At 45.4% G+C, this 24,108-nt stretch overlaps 1 protein-coding gene across 7 annotated transcripts in view; it reads left to right on the forward strand.

Annotated features, from left to right (window-relative positions):
* The first annotated feature begins 2,101 nt into the window (after positions 1 to 2,101).
* The window catches only part of LOC110975532 (signal peptide, CUB and EGF-like domain-containing protein 2), a 61,425-nt gene continuing 39,418 nt past the window's right edge, over positions 2,102 to 24,108 (forward strand). For 4 of the 7 annotated variants that reach the window (XM_087130646.1, XM_087130651.1, XM_087130648.1 and 1 more), the window contains exons 1-2: positions 2,103 to 4,551; positions 11,117 to 11,758. In XM_087130646.1, the coding sequence (XP_086986772.1) occupies positions 4,509 to 4,551; positions 11,117 to 11,758 (685 nt within the window). In that variant the 5' untranslated portion in view covers positions 2,103 to 4,508. Of the gene's footprint in view, positions 4,552 to 11,116; positions 11,759 to 24,108 lie in introns of all 7 variants that reach the window. The other 3 variants (XM_087130652.1, XM_087130653.1, XM_087130649.1) reach the window with 2 other exon arrangements.

Below are 24,108 nucleotides of genomic sequence, written 5' to 3' on the forward strand. Positions count from 1 at the left end.
TCTTTAATTTCTCTATATATCCCCGTGTGCTTTTTCAATAAGCTGTCCTCTACAATGTTTGTGTATTTTATATCTTGTAGTTTTCACGGTGATTTGGAGCCTTGAATAATACCAATGCTTCAAACATCAGTCGAAGCTTGCGTCCGTGTTTCATAATTCATCAACCAGCCTCAAGCCGTGTGCTTCAGTGCGCTACATGTTCAAAGCTGGCCAGCACCGGACATCACCGACAATAGGCGGCGCTCTACATGATGTCACGTTTTCAGGAACACGAAGAAGAGCTCTTCTAAATATGGAACTCTGCCATCTCGCATTCCAAAAGACGGTGTTCGTGAAAAGTGCAGCTGCAAATTACGAGGTGGAAATGCCTCATCACCCTTCCCTGGGTATACATAAGCACAGATTGAAGGGGTTCGTTATTAAATGACCCTGATAGGACCAGGGTGCAACCCCCCCCCGATATTGTCACACTGCATTTGACTTTTCATGCCAAATCTTTTCCAATTTCTGAACTTCATGCAATCAGTAATTTTTGAACCCCATGAAGTCTATAAAAAATACCCCTTTTCGGGTTGGGCGGCCCAAAAGTGCATATTTTTCCCGGCACTTGGATGTACTGAAATACGCTGGGACCAGCACTGCGAGAGCCTGGACGCCGGTGAACTATGAATGAACGAAACAGAAAAATGCGATTTCGGATTGCATTATAATTTCACACATTTACTTATGCTCATAATTTTTGTTCAACATTCCTGTCAATTTTGGGTTCAAAATATCACCTGTTTGGTGGCCAACACCGGAGGCCGGACCCCCCCCCCGATTGTCCAGAAATGTTATTTTACACTTATGGGGGGCGATATTGTACAGTTCAAGTTAGATTATTTTCGAACAAAATTCGCACACCCCCCAAAAAACACACGAACAGCATTCGCTCAAGAACACAACAGAATGAACAAAGTGAGACCCATACCAGCAATGTCATGGCCAGGTTGATATCATTTTGGGTCAATTTCTGTGACACAGACCAAATTCCCCGATCTGTCACCTTTCGACACGGGTTGTACGCGAGGATTTGGATGGCTGCCAATCCAGCAATCTTCCCCGTCGTAATGTGGGACTCATCACGACAACTTCCGGTCCCTATTCCACGATGCATCATCGTGCAAATATGTCGACAGCGGCGGTGAAGCTGGCGGTATTAATCTTTGACTTTAACCAGATTGTCACCCGGTGCACTCTCCGTGTACTCGCTGTCACCGGAAAATGTTCTTGGCGGAATGTGTCACCATTTCACTGTTTCCAATAATTACAGCACTTAAAGAAGATGTCTTGGGAAAGCGACTAGAAAAAGCTTCCTGAAATGTTCAGGCAGGTAAACTCTAAGTCTCGCATTCACTCGACCTCACATGGGTGGAAGGTCGGTATTGGCTAATTTCCTCGGGTCGCATGACGTCATTTGTACAATCCTCATTGGACAAGCAAAAATAAACAGGTCAACGCTAACGCATTTACGCATGCGCTTTGACAAGTACGCCCGCAGACATCCACCTTGTCTTCTCAAAGAAAGCAATGGTTGGAACATTAATCGTTTAAATCTCTTCTAATAATAATAACATTTTTAAGACTAGTTGATTTTATTTGGTTACACAATAAAAAACTGACCTGCCACTGTTTTCACTTGTGGAGATCCGTAATTTACAAGGAATTATGCCATCTGTTGAAGTGAACTTAAGCCTAGGTCATTCTGATTATGTGAGTCAAGTTTTTAAAGTGACAATTGATCCTTGGATTGTTTAGACTGAGGATGCCACTGGTCCCTTTCTGAACATCTTTTTTCCGTGATTTTCAAAATCTAAAGAAAAAAAGAAAAGATGAAATAACAAGTAACACGTCCCCACGTGCAAGGAGTGTATTCAGATGCCGTCCCGAATAGCCCAACCAGCAAGAGGGCGCACTTCATCGAAGTCTTGCAAAATGGCAGATCGGCGACCAGACTGCCCCTTTAATAGATTCCTCATCATCAAGCATGACGAAGACAACAAAGTTGCAACATCACCGACCGCGAGCGATGACACCCCCATGAACATTGGGACCCGCGCGCACCTATCCACAAGTTTCGACCCCAGCGCGAAGCTCTGCGTTTTGAAAAGGGAGAAGGCCGAAAAATGAGGGCAATGCTGCGATTAATTTATTTTCGGGGAAATCATTGCGGAAAGTGGAGACGCAGTGCAGAAGCCGAGGAGGTGATGGATGATGTCAGACGGAAGACATAGCCTGGTACCGGGATTCAGATAAAAAGTATAAGCCGGGTGCACGCTACAGGAAGCATTTCCCTGTCAATTCATCAGCAGTCATGACGCTCGATTCGATCAACTGTTCGCCTGTACGCCCACGGATAGTAGCCGATGGCATACCGGTAAGCCCGAACGCTTGTATACAAAATGCCTCGACTGTAACCAGCCGTACCATCCAGCCGCCCCGCGCACTAGAAAGAGTTTATTTATAAACCGTCTTCATGACAGCATGGTCTGGTTTCTCTCTAGGCGAGAAAGCGATATATTTCAAGCCCAAACCAGATCCCGGTTCATCGCTGTATTATTAACCTATTTGTTGTAATCGTGCTGGGGATTTTTTTTTTTAGTATTAAATAATTCTTTCGCGGCCTCAGAGAGCAGTGGGCTAGGGATTTTAAGCATAGAACCTGCACCGGGAGACGAGACTGCGTGTCGATTGTCTAAACTTGGGTGGATTTATACCGGTTCCTGGGCCACCCCCTTGGCCATGCCTCGAGTCATTGCGACGATCAAATAAACAACCGCTCCGTAATATAAACATATTTAACGGCATTTGCCGATGCTTGACATGTTTACGGGGCCATTTCGCAGGCGAATTGTCACAGCGCGTTTGGGGGACAGTAATTAGCCCCAACGTGGACCGTATAGCTGTGCATTGGTGGCAACGCTGTGCTCCCCTTATCAAAGACCCGCGCTACGGGACCGTACTTGTGGAGGGGAAAACCTACTGGGTGAAGTACCGACGTGCACAGCGTGTGTACCGACTAAACAAGCCAGGGATTAGCAGGCCGATCTACCCCAGCGCTTGGAAGGATTACCCCGGTTATGAAAAGAGTGTGTACGGTCCTTGTCTAAATATTTATTCTAATGAGTCGATTTCCGTTGGTTCCGAGTCGAGCGTCTTTTCGCCTGTACATGAGAGGTCTGCAACAATCGCGAGAGAATATGTGGAAGAGATCTTCTTAGATTTTACCTCCAAGTCTAAAAGTTTTGGATGGTTCGGTCACTCTCCAAGTTTTTTTTAATGCCAGAGTGGAGTGCTCTCTTAGCGGAATTTGTATGTGAAGTTTGGATCTCGGTGGGAGATTCCAGTTGGCTGTGTTGAGAAGCAGAGTGGACGACACCCGGTCGGTCGCGCCGAGCTCGAGGGACTTGCGTGTGGGTGTAAATGCACGCACGAGGCAATGCATGCACGACGACCGTAGATGACAAGAGAGAAATGGGCTCTTTGGAGGAGAAAAGAACGAAATGAGTGGTGACGGCTCCCAGCACCGCTGGCCTGTCGGGACCGCAGCGGCCGGAGACACACCGAGCCCCTCCCGTCCTCAGCTTGTCACAAGGAATTAAACCTCGTGCTCTCACTCTGCTCCGCACGCTAGAGCGCGCCGAACCATCACCCGTCCCCGGGTGATTGGCAGCCGGGAGCTCCGGTTGAATTTATCAGCTCCACGGGTGTCGTGTTCCCGGAGATTAGGTCGACGACGTGACAACTCGGTTTTACGCTCCGTGAGTGACATCTCCCATGTCATCCGGTGTGCCCATCTCAGCCGCCCAGCCCTCGGAAGAAAACGGGAGTTTTCCCCCACGACCTTTTGGTAAGAATTTCTGCAACACCTCGGCTGTGGTCAGCCGTGGAAGTTGGGATTCTGTGAAGGAAAATTCTGCGGCTGTAATTTCCCTCCACCCGCAAAACTACAGAGGAGTACCGAGCTAGAAATGTTCTGGGTGGACCATCTGCGCGCCACCAAGGTTTAGCTAAGGACTCCTTATTTGGATCACGAGACAGCGACGCCTGCACGATGTCGTCACGGTGACAGATGAGATATTCCCGGGCAAGGATTGTATCTGCACGCTCTGGCCTCACGGGATGAAGAAACCTCCCGTCCATACCTCATGGTCAACCGTCGCGCCGCGCGGCGAATTATCGCCACGAGAGCCAAATAAACTCGTTACCGCAATCCAACCAAAACAAAAGACGAGCCTGGAGTAATAACACGGCGAATGCAAAGTCAAATAAACAACGCGTTTTCGAAGACACAGATCGAGCTGCAATAAACCCTACCGAGTTGGGATAGCCTTGAAAACTTGGACCAGGAAGAACTAGCCTGTAAAAAAAAGGCCAAAAAAAGTGGATGAGATTGGTCAACGGAGCTGGAGGTAAACACGGCAAGCTCGCCTTCCGCTGCGGACAAAATCGACAAGCTGATTTTCAAAATGGTCTCTTATCGGACCGTTCTGGTGGCCACCGTCCTGCTAGGTAAGTCCACACCTCACGTAAGCGGGTTAATTCGAAAAATGGGCAGCGAGACCACAAAAAAAGCACGGCCTACGAAAAAAAAAGAGGGGTTTCGGATGAGTTACATTAACCATGCCCGTTGTGGAGAGACGTGCGATGCGCGATGCCAGGCGCGCTCTCCGCGTGTTTACACGGCTCAACTGGGCACGTGTGCTTTATGTACCTCACAGCAAATGTAAAGTTCCCCAAGTATACGGCGGTGCCTGCCTTCGCGACTTTTAAATAAATACAAATGTGCGTTTGACCCGGCACTGACAGCTTGCTTGTCAAAGACTGCCGTCCCGGAATGTGGGCTAAGGGAGCCAGGGCCCGGCTGGCTGGTTGGAGGAACTAACCACTAGTAATAAGAGGCGAATAAATAAATAACCCCAGCTCCATCTTTCTTGTCGCTAATTTGGTGTTCCAACTGCCATAAGTTGGTAGTTTGTTTGGGGGCATGCACTCGGCGTGCGAGCCTGGCACTGCCCGGCGGGCACGGCCGTGTAGTCTCCTGAGATTTCGCTGCTCGTCGCGCGCAAGCGCGACAAGAGATTTTCCTGAAAGTGAATTTCTTTCCATTTCCATTCTGGGGGATTCGAATGTTTAAAATATGGCTGTTCTACCCCGAAATTCTGCTCAGTCTAAGGTGTGTGCATGCATGCTTGTTGCTAAAGCAGGACCAATTTGACTCCTTTTGTAGCCTAAATGACTCGTGGAAAACAGCTAAGTGAAATTTATACCAATGAACATGTTCGTGGCCATACGAAGTCATCCCGACATCTTTTCGAGTTGGATGCCTTTTGCACCGCGACGTCAACCCGGGACGTATTATGATTAGTATAAAAAGCCAGTGCGTTGCTTTTTTTTTTTTTTTTTTTTTTTTTTTACAAAATAACCACAGAAAATAGTCACACAGATTGCCCGAGGGTTTGGCGGCACAGTGTTATTCATTCTTGGCATTTGAATATTATCCGTCGGTAAGGTTCTAATTGAGTTCGTAGTCCCCATGGAAAGACGATGGAGTTTCTTGATCAGTGTTGCATCATGCGCACGCGACAGGGGGAGCCTTCAATGTTCCTTTAGTGTGACCTTTTGCCAGAAGCCCCACATCAATTCTTGTTACTGGAGCGTTTGTCAGACAACTTTATACTCAGGAAGCAAGGGAGGATAACCGAATTATAGCCAACTCTCGTTATGACAAAGTTACAAGGGACCAGACGAGTTACTCGGTTATAACCCGGACTTTAGTATTAAAGGTGTGGTACCATGCGGGGGGGGGTCACAAACGAATGCTGCTTCGGGCTCATTCAACATAATGTTGGGGAGAAAGAGAATATCAAAAGCCTTACTCACGGTCCCGACATCCTTGCTTAATTTCGTGGTGTTGTTTTCCCAAGGGTTTTGATGCTAATATTTGATGAATAAATATTAAAATAAAAATAAAAGTTTGCAAATCCACCGGGAAAACTTGCCTCCCCCCGGAAACGTCACTGGGTAACACAGAACATAAGAATTCAAGAAATCAGGATTCTCTTTATAACAGTATTTGTTATAGGAACGGTGCCCTTTATGTCGACGGTCGACTGTTAAACTGTCGGGATAGAGGTTGTGGGCGGATACTTTAGATGTTTGAATCGACAAAGTCTGCTCGACACACGACGGTGCTAGATTAAAGCTAATGATGAAACGATCTGCCAGACTGAGAACTGGGGGAAAGGGGTCGTGATTTGTTTGGAATTGTAAAAAAAAATGGATACCTGTGTACAAACCTTAGTGGGGGGATGGCATTTACTTTTCGACAGGGTTCTAGAGAAGTTGTTTTTGCAAGTTGTCGAACGGTAACCCGTAAATTCCCGTTTTTGTGTGTTGTTGACGGAATGGAAATCTCATTAGCGACGGGAATTGGCGAGAAATCCAGACTTGTTTGTGGCCGTTCTGCGCCGAGTTCGTCGGTGTGATGACGGCCTGTCGGTTTTCTTTGTTGTAAAACACGGCAACTTATAGCGGCAACTGATAATTAATCGCTACAAATGTCTGTGCTACGATTCTGATTCGCATCGTAGCTTCAGTTACGGCCTGCAGTGAAATGAATGAACAGTGATGTTTGTTTCGAGCGAAGGTTCGTTGATTCACGTTGTCAATGGGTGCTTTCGCGCGGTTACTCCTGTTAACACGAGTAGGATGCGCGCGCATTACACTCGGGTCCGGGCACGACCCTCGGGTCGTACTCCAGCCGTTTGAGCACACGGGAGTATACTCGTGTGAACGCGAGTAGCTCGCTCGAACGCACCCAATGATAGGCGAGGTGTCGCTCGCGCATTTTGTTGATTCGAAAAACGCAACTCATGTGGTTTAAAAAAAGAACCCTAAGCTAGACACCATGTTAATCGTCGTAGAAAGGCGATGACTAACACAGCCAACACACTTTGCAGTTTAACAAAAATGATTTTTTCCACCGGGGGGACATCCGCTGTTCCTTGTCTCGACAGTGGGCCTTGTGGATTAGTCTATCTCCTGATAAAAAAAAAATGTCCTCGGGACCGTTTCCTCCGTTAACCCGACCAATTATGGCGACGGCGTAAAAATAAACAGCGCATGCGGGCCGTGTGCACCCATGTGGAACAGCCGGGATTTGGCCTGAGGCCTACGAGTGCGAGCCAATTTTAGCCAAATCAATTTCCCACACTCTCTTTTATTGAGCGGGGACAAAAGAGCTGAAGATTATGATGTTTGTATACATAACCGCCGTCCCCGCACAATGGGCCCTATTTGCGTTTTTAATTACGCCCTTGTAGTCGCACAATACGAGCAACGGGGTCGTCTATCAGCGCCTACGGGCCATACTGCCGTATCTTAGGAATTCAAATCAACACGGAATGTGTTAGATTTAACGGCCGTACGGCCCGGGGGTGATGTTATTTTGTGCCGTGGGGAAAAGGACTGGAAATTGGCTATTAATGTGCCTAGCTCTACGCCCTCGGGATGTACTGTAGAATCGGTGCCCCGCTTGCATATAGCTCGACAGTGAGTGTGGAGTTGTGCGTTCGAAAGTCGTTTTGAAGTTGGAAACTTTTGTCGCAGTAGTGATTTTAGAAAACCAGTCATATAATGCCTCTTTCTGAATACCTCGTTTAGTTTACTTTATTATCTATATTCTGATCATATGTTTCTTTTCTGCAATTCAAGATGAATTCCGGTTTCGAAAGCATTAGGTCCATACGTTCGCATTCCAAAACTGTTAACAGTTATATTGACTGTCAGGCCGGAGATGCAAGTAAGAGCAAGTGTGCTCATTGTATATTCTTTGAAGTTCTGGACATTGAGAATTTGACTGTTGTCAGTGTATAGGACCTATGTAACTTCTAATGCAGTCTTTTACAATGCACCGCCTTTGTGTCTCGTTCAACCTTATTCTCATATTTTTGTTTTCGGGGCGCTTTGATGCACTTGTTATTTTTTTGTGCTTTGAGAGCTTGCTTAATTTCATGAGCACACTGTATGATGTCATTTTACAAAGAAATCACCTATGCAAAAGTTCGAGTGATGATTACAGTAAGCCACAGTTCCACCATCACCGGTGGTCGGTAGTTTTGACCATTTTAAACTGAATGTCTTCGACAAGGGACGTTCGAATGCAACTGAGGTCGTGCGCATTGTTAAAAACCATTAATGTCTACGTGTTAAACCAGTTCGCGCCCAAAATTGTCCGATTTCTGCACCGTTTGCCAACACGATGGATATTGAGCTTTCACAATTTGAGCTTTCCTGAAATGACATCACCGAAGCAGCGCCCTCATTTGTCAGAGAAAATTAATTGCAAAATGACTGTGTCTTTCTTTCAACAGATACCGTTTTTTTTACCAATCAGAATCAAATCCTCACGCACTTGTAACCAGTGTTGTATTCGAGTCCACCACAAGTCCCTGCAAGTCCCTGTTAGTCCGTCACATGTCATTCAGTCTTAAGCCAATTAACAAGCTATTCAAATGAGCTGAGACAAAAGTATTCCTTTGTCATTGATCACCCTGTTGCTTATGACTGGCCTTGTGAAGGGACTTGCATGAGGCTGAACTCGTGATGGACTCGAATACAACACTCCCTGTAACTAGAGTCGCACTCGTTCCACCCCTATCGCGAAAAGGACGGACTCTCTCCGTTCCAAACCAAAAACTCCCAACCCTTCCCAGCACCCGAAAAGGGCGCTGGGAAGGGTTAATGGCTTTGCACTGTGATTGGCTATGTTGTGCACGACCTGTGACCGCGATGTTATCACTTCCTGTCAGCGAAGCGTTACTAAATGTTTTGGTTCACCAGTGGTAATGCTTTGGTACGGACAAAGTGTCGGCTATATGATGAAAACATGGCCTTGGTACAATCACAGTGTGGTAATTTATCTTCTCTCTAAATCACTGATCACCTGTCTTTTGGCGATATATTTCAAATCGTTGGATGTCTCGGTCAATTCTGGATGGAGGAATATAGTGAAGTGAGAATATTTTCTGCAGTATGGAAGAAAAAGAACAAAAACCCAATTGATAACAGCCGCTTGTGTTACGCATTGAGCGAGCTCGCGCGCGGGCAGAAAGTTACCCACAGTTCTCTGCGCGTCGTTAGCTGTGACCCCGTGTAACGTGTTTCCTTCAGGGTCCAGTCCACTAATTCAAGCCCCATTGAAAACAGTGTAAAATCAGCACCGTTCAGGGCCCAATAGCATGCACGCCGACATCCCTGAGATTTCTGAAACACAAATGAAATTCTTGTCTGGTCACTTATCTTTCAATTTCTTTTCAATTTTTTGTGGGTTAACCAATTACATTTTTAATTATTCCCACAAAACAAAATCACCCCCCCAAAAGTGATTTTTCCGAAGTCTGATTGCAGCCATTTTTCAAGTGGCAACCCTCAACTTTCTCGGGCACTTAGGACCATTTTGCAACCGTAGTTTTCAGCCCTTCTGCCCTCATATGAAAGCTCAAAGACCCAGGGAGTTGATTCTGGCAACGATTTACACAATTTCACCATTTTTGGGGCCAAACAATCTCCTTTTTCAAAAGATACTGTGGGGGCACTTTTAATGCTAATGAGCTGGTCAGAAATTCTCACTTGAATTCATGGTCTGCACCCTTCGGGTGCTGGGCGACGAGCGAAATCCCCAGTTCGCATGGCGCACACAGAGGGCGCCTTACGTTTAAGCAATGTTTAGGCACAATTCTATGATTAAAAGTCGCCTGACCGTTCTTCCCACTGACTTCAGTTCTATTTAGAAATAAAAAAATGACTTATGCCTAATCGTGAAGCTCATACAAAGATCACCCATTATTCCAAAGAACCTGCAGTGATAAGGAGAGTGTTCCGCGAGCTCTCCGGCAGGAAAAGTATGCCGTCACAACTGAGCATGCGCAAGTGAGATGCATGATGTCGCAACTTTGACACATGGAAAATACAAGTTCATGTAATGCTAGAAATAAACCGTCTACCTTTTTGTTAAACTGGGCTCACTTGCATCATGGGTCTGAAGGAGATTCTAACAAAAGTGAAATGGTGTGGTGAATTATCCGCTTCGAGCAGAAGCACCCCTCGTCGGTTGAAAAGTGCCATTTTGGTCGGGCTTGTTCATTTCGTTGGTAGCGATGCGACCGTAACGCGTGCTTTCCTAGTTGTTTGTGAACCAGCGAAGCTCAGTTTCCACCAAAGGAGCCCCCGTTGCAAACAAAGTTGCGCCCTCTTTTAATCCTGCTCGACGCTCATAATCGTTGTTCCATGGAAAAGAAAGTACATGTCACGTATACGAAATTTCAAAATGATTAATGTCGAGAGGACATCGTCTCAACTAGACAATTTAAATAAAAGCATTCCAATTAAAATATATCATATAGGTTATGTCTATTTTTGTCAAATGAAAGCAGTCAGAGTTGTAATGACTCAAGTCCATGATTCGATTAAAGTCCGTCTCGAGTCACAATTTCTGGCGACTCATTTCGAGTCCCGACGGGTTAATGACTTGACTCGGGTTCCTAATCAGAGGACCCGACTCGAGTGAAAGTTACTAAGACTCGGGTCCCAAAAGTAAAAGCAATCGTCTTTGTGAAAAAAAAAAGTATTGAAGTGACTCACGGTGCCGGTTTATAGTATTCATGTCATATTTTTATTATCATCAAGAGCAAGGTCTCTTGTGACATGCAGTAAACTAGAGGTAAATTTTAAGATTTAAGAAATTTTAAGATGCCAAAAATTAATGCCATTAATTAATTTCTCTCTTGTTTTTATTCAACGTATTGTGTTCAAATATTGGTGAGTCAAGTGGACTCGAGCGAAATATTTGGCTCTACAAGAGCTTTAGCCTGGTGGCTCGACTCGAGTCACTTCTTTACAACCACTCGACTAAACTCGACTTGAGTTACAATTAGTGACTTGTTACTCTGAAAGCAACTCAGCGCCTTTCACACACTTTTCAAATGTCAAAGTGGGTCGGGCAATTCTTATGACGAGAGCAAAGAAGTCATGCTACTTTCTGATTCTTTTTCTGCCTTTGTTTCGTGGATTTCAGTCTGCAGTGACATGGGACATACGTCTATAAAGAGACTAAGTACCCATGTGGATCTACGGACAGGTTTGGTGGACGGCGAAACGGAATACACCAGGTTCCTGGTCAGACCGACGCCGTCAGCTACGGGTAGGTGCGACGGCCAGGCCGTGGCGCTACTGGACTTCTCCGGACCGTACAAAGTCGCCCGGATTATCCTCGAGTACGGCGAGGAGCCGCGGGAGTGGACGCTGGATATATCCGACTCGGCCACTGGCGACGGATTCGGCGGCGATGGGGAGGGGAACAGTAATATGGCCGAGACGCAGATACTCAACCGGCAGATGCGGGTGTACAGCAACTCGTTGCCGGGCCACACGGTGGCCACCATCAACGGGGGGCTCCTGCTGCGGGTGGTGGACGACGTGGTGGCGGCCGGCACCACGCTGGTGCTGGAGGTCTCGGACGAGCGGCTGCGGTGGAACAACCAGGGCCCCATCCGGGGGTCGATGGAGAGCCGCCACCTGTACACGCTGTCCGGCCAGACCGCCTTGCACGGCCCGGTGGACTACGCCGTCTACGCGGGATTCAACCGTGTGCCGGCCACCAACTTGCGGAACGGGACGGGTCTGTGCTCTGCGACCATCATGATGGTCAAACCAAAAGGTATGTTCTTTCAGCTTTAGGAACAGCTAGGCGTAGTCTGGACACGTTTTAAAAAAACTGTTCGGAGATACACCCTGTACTTTCCTACGAGAAAGTCGTTCTTGAAATGAGACTAATCTTCATGCATCTTGGAAGCTTCCCCGTCATAGGAATATTGGTCATGACTTCCTTTGCAAATAAGAATCCTTCAGAGCCCACGATGATAACCTTTATTTAAGTCGGATTCCCCCAGCGTGTTGTGCATAAGGGTGGCAGTCTGGACGCTCTTTGCAGGCCATTTGGAATCCTTGAATGTCATAGAAACTGTGTTTACAATTTAAACTTGGGGAACTTAAACTATCAAGTTTTCAGTTCAAGTTCAAAGCCATAATGAGGGTTTTTACCGGCATACTCCACTTCAAACAGATTGCAGTTTGGACACCCGTGAGATGGTCCGAAAAAGGCCCTCAGTCTGTAATAGGCTGAACTCGTGTCGATTCATGTTGACCCACATTTGACCTACTGTGTAAACGATCAACAGGGTGCTCTACCGAGTCACATTGACTCTGATCGTGGGTCAAACTGTTACAGAATGTTCCATGTTGAATTGAGTTCAGATTTCACGGAGATCACTTCCATTTCCACTCCACTGGCACATTTATTGTCTCAGACACGCATGCTCTAACTAAACACGACATTGCAGTCACGGAACAAGAATGTTATTTTGTGCCTGCGCCATGTCAGCTTTGTACGTTTTCCAATGCATTGGCATTTCGGAGGTTTTGACATTTTATCAGAAATCACAGTCTGTGTTGAGTTGACAGGAAGGGCATCGACGGAATGTAATGCTGTGTTCTAGGTGATTTGCGAAAGCCCAACCCGACCCCCTCAAGGCAAAAGATTCAAGATCATTTGGCAGTAATGTGCCCGAACCCCAGTCATGCCCAATTACCTCCAGAGTGCAAGCTCGGTCGTAACGTGTGATCCCCAGCTTAACCCAGTCCAGCCCACTCAGGGTGACGGGGTTCAAGTTCAGCTGTCACCGTCAGAACTCGTCAAACCGAACGCGGCCAAACCTGGCGCCTCTCGGCCGGCACAAACACTATCCTGCTCGGGCGGTAAAAACGAAGTTTGTCAACACTGTAGCCTTAGGTACATGCGGGAGATAAACATTAACACGACGGCAGTATTGCCAAGCACCATAGGGCGCTGGGAAGGGCAAAATGTGCTTCACAATTTTTTGGTGAAGGAAGTACGTCAAAGCTTTGGACGCGCAAAGCATTGTGGGTTACAGTACTTTCTGTCGTAAATAACGCGTGCATTTGCAGTGCGCACGTGTCACTTGCACTTTGAAAGGTTGACCCTCGTTATTGTTCAAAGGAAGTCTGTCCATTGAGTGCTCGAAAAAAAATTAAGTTATGATTTGCCGTTCCTAGCGTCCTGTGTGGGTGCTGGGTGAAGAACGAACGAAAGTGATCGCTGTCGTCTGGCTGTTTGTTTTCAATGGCGCCCTCTGTCGACGTTTTCGCAAGCAGTAATCCTTGTATTGCAAAGTCACATTCAAGATGGTTGACAAAAATCCCTGCCTAATTAACAGTTGGCTTCAAGCCAGAAACTGGAAGAAGATTGGCTTTCTGTTGCTCCTTAATCTCTCCAAACCCATCCTGGGACAACTTAATCAGTCTCGCAGTGTTTGGAGTACTATATTCTTGTGCATACTGGCTTTAAAAACACTTGATGAAAATTGCATGAGCAACTCCAAGGTCACCTTCAAGGTCACCTCCATGTTGCCTGGGAGGCAGAGCTCCTTATAAAGAGTTGCGACATGAGTGCCTCAACTGTTGAAACCAAAATGGTGGATTATGCGTCAGTGCACATGTCCATGGACAATGTTATTAGGACACAGTCGCTGCATGCTGGACTGTACACATAACGATCGGCCATTTTGGTTCCAAAGTGTGAAGTTGGTGCTAATCTCTAGGTGAGCCTCGAGCTGGACCAAGAGAGGGCGCCATTTTCTTAGCAAGAGAGGCTCATTTGGTCGGAACTGAACTTCACTGGTTCACGAACGACTTTGAAATGCACGCGTTACGGTCGCACCGCTACCAACAAAATGAACACTCCCGACCATCATGGCTCCTTTCAACCAATGAGGGGGTGCTTCTGCTCGAGGCGGATACAGCTCTGCCGGGAGGTCATGCTTGGCGCCCTCGACGAAATCGTCCAGGCCGAGGTATATAAAAAATCCATTTGAGACTCATGACGAGGATGGTTGTGCTAAACAACCCAGCTCCTGAGGGACACAAAACAATGGCCTGACATTTTATTTGAACACAAGTTTACGGTCCACCACGTGCTGTGATGACTTTTTACCCTCGAGACGCCCTCTATTGATCAGCAGCAAATTCAGAGCTCTCGATCGTTTTATCAAACCTGTGTTTATTGGTACTTTTTGCATAGTCGGAAACAACCAGTGGGGATTTTCACGTCGCTGTATTATATTTATAAGATCAGAAACAACTTAAAAACGCATGCATAAAGATAAAATAGGAAACTATCTATATGTCAGCATTCAATCAAAAAGGTTTGGACTTAATCGAGCTTTGTTAAAGTTTTCGAACCTTAGCCAAATGTTGATGATTTCTGTTTTATCCTGTCTTTAGCCTGGAGTCCTTTCCTCGATTTTTTTGTCTTTCTATCAACACCTCGGTTCTGAAGTAGTCATTTTCCTATCCACACAAATGCTCCCGGCAATGTTTTCTCTGCTAAATCGTCCCCAGCGAGGGAAAACTTCCCGATTGCGTCTTCGGTTGCCCAGGCCGAGTTTCGTCCCGATCCGCGGTTGTTAGGACACGCCAGGGGGCGCTTTGGTTTGAAAAAGAAATTCGCGGCAGAAAACCAAACACACAAAAGCCCCTCAAACCAAAATGAGAATTTCAATGCGACTATTAAAGTGGTTGCATCCTGTGTGCCGCGTTAAACTTCTGCCCAATAGGTTCTGACGTGAGGAATTCGGCAAGTGTTGGGCCTGTCATTAGAGCTCGTTGTGGTCGGGAGACGAACGGGAAGCGATCTGTGGCAGCCCCGCTGTGTCCGGGAGCTACCCGGGGCTGGGCGTCCCGTCCCGCACGGCAGGCATTGAGCAAACACGGCCTGGCTAATTCCGCGACTCCGTGTCACGTTAACTTTCTTTTTTTCAACTTTCAAGACAAATTTGATTAGCTAGAATGTTGGGACTGCATGGAACAGCGTTACCCCCAACTTATTGTAAGCCACTCGAGGATATCTGGGCCGAATTAAAATTTATTTTCCTCCTTTTAGATGTTAAAGCTGATGGTCCTTATATTCCTAAATATATCACTTACAGTCTATTTTTAGTTCCAAAACTACAATAATTTAAAATCATTAATTAACGTTACTGAAGAAACTTAAACACTTTACTGACTTTGCTTTGAATCCGATTCCACTTGACGAGGCCGTTTATCAAGACCATTTACCCCAAAATAGACGAGTCGTTTGACTGGTAAATCACGGAACCAGTTTCTAACGCAGTTTCAGAAATGTTGCCTGTGCGATTTCAAGACGTGGAGCTATTGTCAGATTGATGTGCTATTTCGTCTTGAAGCAATTATCGCATTCAGGGGTTCGCCACGCGGTCATACATGGGCGTAAATCCCCGGGGGTGGGGGTATTCATCCCCCCCCTCATTTTTTGAGGTGGGGGAGATGGTGGATTGTGAAGAATTTTGGGGCCTTCCCAGTGGCTAAAATGTATTCAATATCAACTCAAAACGGAAACAATGAAAACGCTAAAATATACCGATCTGATGTATACTGTATGAATACACATTACATGTACACATATAATGACCCTGTATACGACAGGGCCGGGCAAGTCCCCGCCCCATTTCCGGCACAAATTTACGCCACTGCGGTCGCAGAACATGAATTCAAACACTGCAGTGTATCTGTTCATTTATCTCTCGACAATTTGAGAGATTTTTGTTTTCAAGTATTTGTGAGCTATCCCAGGGAGTGTGAACTGTTACATTATGTGCATCATGTAAAAGAACCCATCGTTTGAAATAGAGACATGTTTTATGCCGCGCGGTGGGAACCGCCGTACAACGAGGCTTTAAATGCCCGGGCCGAGATCCGGGTTGACATAAACCATCAACACTTCTCCTGAGTGGCCCGCCACACCTCCCCGTTCCTGTTTGATTTGTACAGCGAGATGCTCAGGGTTTGAGCCGTGCTACACGGGGCTAGTAGGCTGCGGTTCGCCCCCTTGAAAACCTGCTTCGTGTCACCCGTTAATGTAAAGGCATTAATCTTCGCTTGTACTCGCTCGTCAATATTGTAACAAGCCGGCCGGACCCCCCCGGTTACCATGCGCTGAAACATCTGCAAAAATTAGTGCACACCAGGCCAGGTGAAGTCTGTGAACTTCTGGTCCCACACGCGCGCAGTATGCAGCGCCATGGACACTAATAAATACACCACTTAAAATATTTGAGACACACGTCATGGTTGACTGATTCGGCATCTTTCCACATTCCATCAATTTATTAGATGACGGCGGTACACAGACTTTATCCACGACGAAAATAACTCTGAAAATATTCCGTCGCTATTTAAAAAACAAAAAGCTGATTGATTTCAAGTGTGCTACAAAAAAACCCTCTTATTTTCGCTTTCCACGGTTTAATAATTCAGTGCCTATTTGCTGCGTGTGCCTACTCAAGGAAAACAGTTAATGAACACCTCGTGGAGAAGACCCCTGCGCTCTTGAAAAATGAACATTCTCCTAGGTATTGAGCTTAAACCCACCTGCTTTTGCCATTATTTCGTTGTGGGTCCAGAGGTACACGTGCGATTTCAACTCTTTGTAATCGAAATGTGTCGAGGGCTACGGCCTCTAAATATTAATGCTCTATTTTGTGTAGAATTTAACTCAGAGAAATACATCAATGATGGCGTCACGCGTGACAGAGCGCGAAACAGATCATCCCTTCAATCATTGATTGCCCATCAGACAGATAAAGAATCCCCCCCCCAAAAAAAAACAGGAAAAAATTGCCTTTGGCTGTCTGAAGGTACTTCCACGGCCCCTGAAATTTCTCAGTAATCACATCCCTGAAAATGATGAGCTGTAAACAAATTTTTGGCGATTAATGAACACAGTGGTTTTCGGAAGCGGGCTGCCGGTTCAAAAAATAGACATCCCGCAGTGTTGGTCCTGACGCCATATTTTGGCAGTGTAAACATACTCTGCTTTTGCATGTTTTATGTCGGAAGCCGCGCACGACACATTGCCGTTTGGGGGAGAGGGTTTGCGGGGCCATTGTCCAAGTCGATGTTAATGAGCTTGTCGCTGATGTCGTTCACTGGGCCTCTTGACCTTCGGAGGTTGGAAAGTGGACCTTGTTTATTTGTAGCGTGCTAGTGGGGTTTTTATGATGTATCGCCGGACACCTCTCACCGGTGCGGTTACTTTCACTATTTTTTTCACGAGATCTTCCACCGTGTAAGTGGAAGTTCTTCGAAGTGGGCATCCTTGGTGGGTTTTTTTTTTGTGGGTAGACAGGAAGTAATCGAGGAACCGTGGTATCAACTCGCTTCGGCGGGCCCGAGAGTCGACGCTTCTCCCCTCGCAGTCGAGTTTTGTTTATTTGAACGGCCGGCGCGAGGTTTATTTTCAACTCGGCGTTAAAAAAGGGAGCGACTTCTTCAGCCTTCATAAACTAGGTCGTAAATTCACGGGGACGAGAGGAACCTAAGGCCCATAGGACAATGTGGTCAATTGTTGGCGTTCGTTCCAGAAAGAAGGGCGGAAAAGAGGGCGATGTGGTTGAGCGAAACCGAGGTCATAATTCAAGAAAGTCGAGAAGCCGTTGAACTGACGTACACCAGGCCCGACCGCACATTTTACTGTCAGATCAACCATGGAGCAACCAACCTTTGTATGCCTAATCCCCTACAATCCTTTCCTTGAAAGAAAAAAAGAACATGTCGACAAGCCTAAAACGAACACCAATTACGAAGCAATTAGTTGCCGAAGGAACAAAATTCGGACTCCCTTTGCGCATCTTGGTCAACGGCCGAACATTTGCGGCGAGGGCGCCCCTGCTGTCGTTGATTGATAGGGCGTTACGGGTTACCAGCTAATCGCCGGGTAATTGGCCAAATTATCTGTGTACACAGCCCATTACATACTCCCAGCGGGAAGGAAAGGCCGGGTGCCTTCGATAACCATGCCAACCAGCAGACGACGGTTAACATGCATCGTGTTTGTGGTCAGTTTCCGATGTCCATACATGTATAGGCAAAGCAATCAACTTTCGTTTGCAAGTTATCTTTACCAAATGGTCACCTACAAATGGTCAGAGGCACTGGAATTGAAGGCCTTCGGGCCATACATTTTAAGTAAACTTTTTTTAATTCCCGGTATATGCCTCTGACCTATGTCTTTGTTGTAATATCTTGTACACGTATGCTGTTTTAATTAATGTGTTTTTATGCCAGATGAATAATAATTAATTCTAATTAAAAAATGGGCCGTGGTTCTGAAAGAGGGGGTTTCTGTGATTGTTTTCCGCGCTGTGTTTTGTCCGCCAGTTGACAGAATTGTACTAAATACCTTACCCAATTTTATCTCATCAATCCTTTTCCACGTCGGCAATTGATGGAGACAAACCACCGGTTCCATGGCCCGATCAGCCTGTGTCTAGTACCCAGACGTTCAAATGACAAATAAACGTACAATTTTGAGACGAGCGCTCCACGACAACGAAAGCTGCATTGCTCCGGCTGACACAAGATAAAACGCCATGGGCGTCCATTGGGGGGATTAACTATTAAATCATATATAGAGCGAGGCCCCGACACCTTTTTTGTGGTGAGCAAAAAAAATGAAAAGCGGATTATGGAGAATTTTGTAGAATTCCGACCACTAGAAAGCATTCAGTATCACTCAAAAAAAAAAGGAAAACCAATTTTAAAAAGCCATAAATATGCCGTTTTGAATGCATAATAAAGATGTAGGCCCTACATCACAATCATAAACATCGACCTCTATAGAGTCGTGAGGTTTGCGTTCGCGCGGTTACTCCTGTTAACACGAGTAGGATGCGTGCGCATTACACTCAGGTACAGGACTCGGGTCGTACTCCAGCCGTTCAAGCGGTCATTATCGTGTTAACGCGAGTAGCCCGCTCGAACGCACCCATGGGGTCCCCTCGCTTTTCTAAATTTCATGCCCCGCAAGTCGCCCCACCCCCAATTTCCAGCCAAGATTTACGACACTGTAAAACGCTGATAATGTCACCAGTCTAAAATTTGTCGTATACATGTATTTTAAAAGTGGATTCAGTAGATAAAAGTTAAGCACCTGGCTTGACTCATGAAGTAGGGCCAACCTTTTCTTCTGATCGGGGCTTTTGGTTTTCCCACTGTGATTTTGCAGTGCGTGTGTGTCACTTCAGTTCTTCAATTTGCTTCTTAGATCAGGAATTTCGAGGAGACGCACGATGAAGTGTTCAGATTAAGTTTAATTAAGGACATTTCCCTCGAAGTCCGTGCAGTAAACAGAGACTAAAATGTTTGTTGGTTGGACGATTCATACCCAGTAACAAATAAAGACATAAAGAAATAATAAATAAATTAATAATGCAACCTCTAGATTTCTAAAAAAAAAAGAATAACAATTGAAAATTTAAAAGGCGCTGTTCCTACAAAAATGATCAACGGAGCAGTACAAGTTGACGTAAAAAAATAATGGATTTAAGAAATGAAAGGATAAATGAATGAATGTCACCTCGCTAGATATCCAAACCACAAGGTGATACGTTTGTCCCTCCAACTGGGAGAATAATTTTAGAAAAAGCAGAAGAAAAAAAATTTCTGAATAAAAAGAATAATTGAAGAAAGCAATCGAGTACCAAAAATACACCCTCTAAAATGAATCAACAAACATCGACGGCGTTCCCGAAAATTACAGGAACAACTTGTCAGGGTAAGACCTTTTGAAGCAGTTTTCGGGGTAAACATTTTTCTTTGCACCATTTTGAACCTAATCACGTTAGCTCAATCACAATTCAAGCATCAGGAGACGATCTGTTCTTCAAAACTGTCCACTTGTTCCTGTTTCCAAAATGCCAACGGCCAAAACAGACGGTAAATAAAGCGAACTGTTTTTTTTAGCAAATTAAATTGGTGCAGTGATGGTGGTCAACCGAGTGAGGGCGCTTTCCGTTTTCTACATCCGTCTTGCACCGAGTGTGTCTCCGTGGTGATACGTGTATGTCGTGGCGGCCAGTGGCGTAGCTAGGACTTTACTGTGGGGTGGGGCATAAAGGGGGCCCAAGACTCTTATGGGGGCACCAGCTTTCAGTGGTGTGGTTTTTAGGGGGGCAAGCGCTTGTTAGCCTTGTTCAATATCCATTTATCCCAGTTTTTTTGGGGGTGGGGGGTCACGTGCCCCCCCTGGCTACGCCCCCGATGGTGGCCTGGATCTAATGGCGCATTGCAGACTTGACATAGGTTTCTGTTCTTTATTTAGAACGTATTGTGCGGTCTATTCAAAGCCTGTGCATTGTTCCTTCGAAATAAATGGAAACAGTTGAGCTGTGCAGCGGGTTGCCTAAAAAGCTTTGAAGGCGTTTCGTTCGAACCTAGCAATCGTTTAACAGTGTGTCGCTTTAAAGTTTTCCCCGGAATTATCGACATCGGGTCACGTGACACTGCGCCTAGTTACACAGATCACGTGTCTGCCCCCATCCAATGGGATCGCGCAGATATCCGACTGGAAGTAGAGTAACCGGCTGCTGGGTTTGTTGAAACGGTCGCTATTACCTAAAATCGAGGAGGACAGTGAATCAATGGAATGGTTAAGTCGCGCAGGGGTATCACGCAGGAGGCCACTTAAGTTGTCGGGGAGTACCAGGCACAGACGCCGTGGGTCACTTGCTACTGTTCAAAGCCGCGAATTCAACGTAATCACTCCATTATTTTTGGCCCAGCAGTTTGTCGGGAATGCGTGTTGACTTTCACCACTTATCCATTTGGAAGTCATGAAGAGAAAAAACATCAGTGACTTCACAGTACTATAAAAATGTGGAATGGCTCATGCAGTAAATCTGTTTGGGAATTAAATGTTAAATATAGTCAAAATAGACACCCGAAAAAACATTCAGACGGCTGCAGTTGTTTGAAGCTGGTTGTTTGAACTAGCCATTTGATTTGGCGTACTCAGTCTTCAGATTTTCATGTTGTGTACGCACACCTTTTTACATGGGGCCAAATTTATTGAAATTTTCTCTCGATTGCACAACTTAATAATCGTTTCTTTGTTTATAAATTTAAAAAATACCTGAGTATGATGTCACTTAGTTGTGGTCAAGGGGTTAGACGATGTTTTCAGTCAAATTCTGTGCATTTTGCTTGAAGGGTAGCTGCAATAAAAAAATTTCCGATAAAACTGCCAAAAGGGACCTTTATTATGTCTCAGTTAACCTCAATTTGATTTTTTTGCTTCACTTTTCAAAGGGTGTGTTGCTACCTTGTTCAGTTTTATGCTAATGAATATGTCCATATTCATGAGCACAACTATGATGTCATCCTGGGAGGAAAACCTCCATCTTGGATTGGTTTTATGCCCCCAAATCGTGCATTTTTCGGTTTTCGGCTGGCCTAAATTTTCTCTTGTTTGGTGACTCGTGGTTGTGTGAGTACACGGCACTAAGCAAGCGATCAACTCTGTCTCAGAAATGTCACGCATGTCTTTGAAAATAAACAGAAAAACCTATGCACTGAACCATGTTTTGACGGAATGTCGTCACAACAGCAGTGCTCTCAGTGTGGATAATTTTTAAATGTTTAGAAAAATTACACCTTGAACGTATTTAACCTAATGGTGATATCAAATCATTTTCTTGAATTGAAAGAAAAGCATAAAGGTAAAGAAAATTGTGACTAACAAAATTGATTGCATCAACACTTTAAGATGAATTGGCCAGACTGCTTTTATTTTGTTTGTTCGGGGGTGTATGCTTTTATTTTTAAATTTCCCTTCAAGTAGTCGGTTGAAAAGTGCACGACAGACAAATTTGAGTGATGGAAAAGAGATAGTTCCTCGAAAGCTGTATTAACTTTCAAAACAAGTCTTTTCTGGTTGCAATTTAACCTCGTAGCTGAAATGAAATGCAATTCAAAGCAACAAGAAGGTTTAAGATTAATTCGAATTTGTTGACAAAAGGGTTTAGTTTAAAAGTGTTAAGGAATTTTTAAAGGTTATGCATTTCCCTATAGCCCCGTTTACTTAACAATTGGCTCAACCCACAAAACATCCTGTGTTATAACTGAGATATCTCTTTGTAGTTTTCCAAGCCTACTTCCATCCACTTGTTTTTTTTTCGCTTGTAGGGTAACCTATTGTTCTGATGGTGCTAGTTGTTCTTTCAATTTGCGTTAAATTGATCAGTTTTAGACAGTGGCTTTGTTCCAGTGTGATGTCGATGTCTTCCTCAAACTGGCCGTTTCGCTTTTGCCCTAAACGCGCGGCCTTCGCTCGGTGGTTTATTTACCAGAACCCAGCTCAGCGCAACGCAGAAGCCATTATGAGCTATTAAGAACCTATTAACCGAATCGGGGCTAACGTCCGGATTGCAGGTTTTGAAGACACTTCGGTAATCCTTTGTTCGAGTGTTTTGGGAAAGGATCTGCGGCCGTCTCTTTCGGCAAATAGGATCGTTGCGCATTGTCAGAGGCCGAATCGCTCCAAGGCTTGGCTATAACCTAAGAACTCCTTTGAAGTGTTTTGCTTTTTCTCTTTTCAAGATTCGATTTGTAGGGTTTGCAGAGTGAAGTGTACCGGCCCTTTCTGTTGCAATTATGACCGAAATTGCTCAGGCTCTCGTCAATGTCTGAGGAGATTTTTTTTTTTTTCATGCGAAGAGAAAGTCGGTGACATTTGTCAAATTAATAGCCCTCTGGAAGGCGGGGAGTGTGGCCACGCGGAAAATGCAAAGACAATGGCGCGCCCCAGGGTCTGAGGCAATTAAAACAGTTGAGGTACCGAGGAACCGGCTGGACTGACGGGGCTGGTGAAGGGATAGCACGGTATCATTGTTCTCGTCGCTTCGCCCCGATCGCACCAGGGCTATTACCAAATCTCGAGGTTGTTTACCTGTTGACAAATGAGTTATACGCTCTGCATAAGCTAAGCTGGGCCCAGATAATTACTGGAGTGGGAATCCTTAGGCCTTGATTGGGCCAAAGACCCGAAAAAAGGGGTTAAGTGTTGGTGTCGATTAGTGCCTCATAATGCGCCCCCTCGGGATCGGCTTAAGTGCACAAATAGTTCTTTATCGAGAGCGTAATGAGTTACGAAGTAAGCTCTGTCGCTTCAACGCATTGCCTTGGACAGAGCTTAATGCTGATGATAGTCTGATGGGAATTGCGCATCTTGAAGTGATGTCGTCGGCTCACTGAGGACGAAATCACTTTAGCCAGGTGCGCGCAGCGTCAATGACTTCAGAAAACTAAAGGAACCGATCAACAATGCCGCTGGAATGTTGGTTTGTCCCGTTAGAATACAATTGGACGAATCGGCGACAGGTCGTGTTTTTGCGAGCTTTTTTCCACCAATCTTCCAGGGTCGCTCACGCGACCATTGCAAAGGGTAGGCCACTCCTCGAAAAAAGAGAGAAAAAGAAGAACTGGTAAAACAGCGCGTTTTCTATTTGTTTGGGTAACATTTTTGGATTAATTTCAACGGGACCTAATCTAACGGTATTGTGAATGGATTATATTAGTCATAGGTGATTAATTTGGGTCACACACAGGCCTGTAAAGTCTAACTGGCCCGGTGACTCATCACGCAGAGAGCTATCAGGGGCGAACTTATACTATTCTAGCTTACCGGGCCTATGAGGCTCATACTAACGATGAATAATTGTATTTTTCTTATCTCAGAAGATGATCGCTCGAAGCACGGAGTACACGGTTCAGTTCCTGGTACATAGTTTACAATATTGGAGATTGTGCAAGGTTGTTTTCTGAGCACAGAAAAACGCGTAAACATGTGTGGGATTTTCTAAACATCGGTCCACCTTTCAAAAAGTGATGTTACCCCCGAGAACAAGTTGAAAAGAGCATTGTTTAATAGTGTTGCATAAGGCAAGTTTGATCAGCGACAATTTGTTAACCACCAGTCGATTTGCCTGGTACTCGGTATGTATTTCATGCGTAGGTTACCAGTCAAAATGACCAACAGTGGTTGACAATTTGTCGCTGATCGAGCTTGTTCATAGAGAAAGAATTTCAGACAAACGTTTGGGGAAATCTATCTCCCGATAACAACTTCCACTCGCT

The sequence above is a fragment of the Acanthaster planci genome, linkage group LG20, assembly GCF_054643075.1.
Source record: "Acanthaster planci isolate LZ-2023a linkage group LG20, COTS_SCS, whole genome shotgun sequence".
Taxonomy (NCBI): Eukaryota; Metazoa; Echinodermata; class Asteroidea; order Valvatida; family Acanthasteridae; genus Acanthaster; species Acanthaster planci.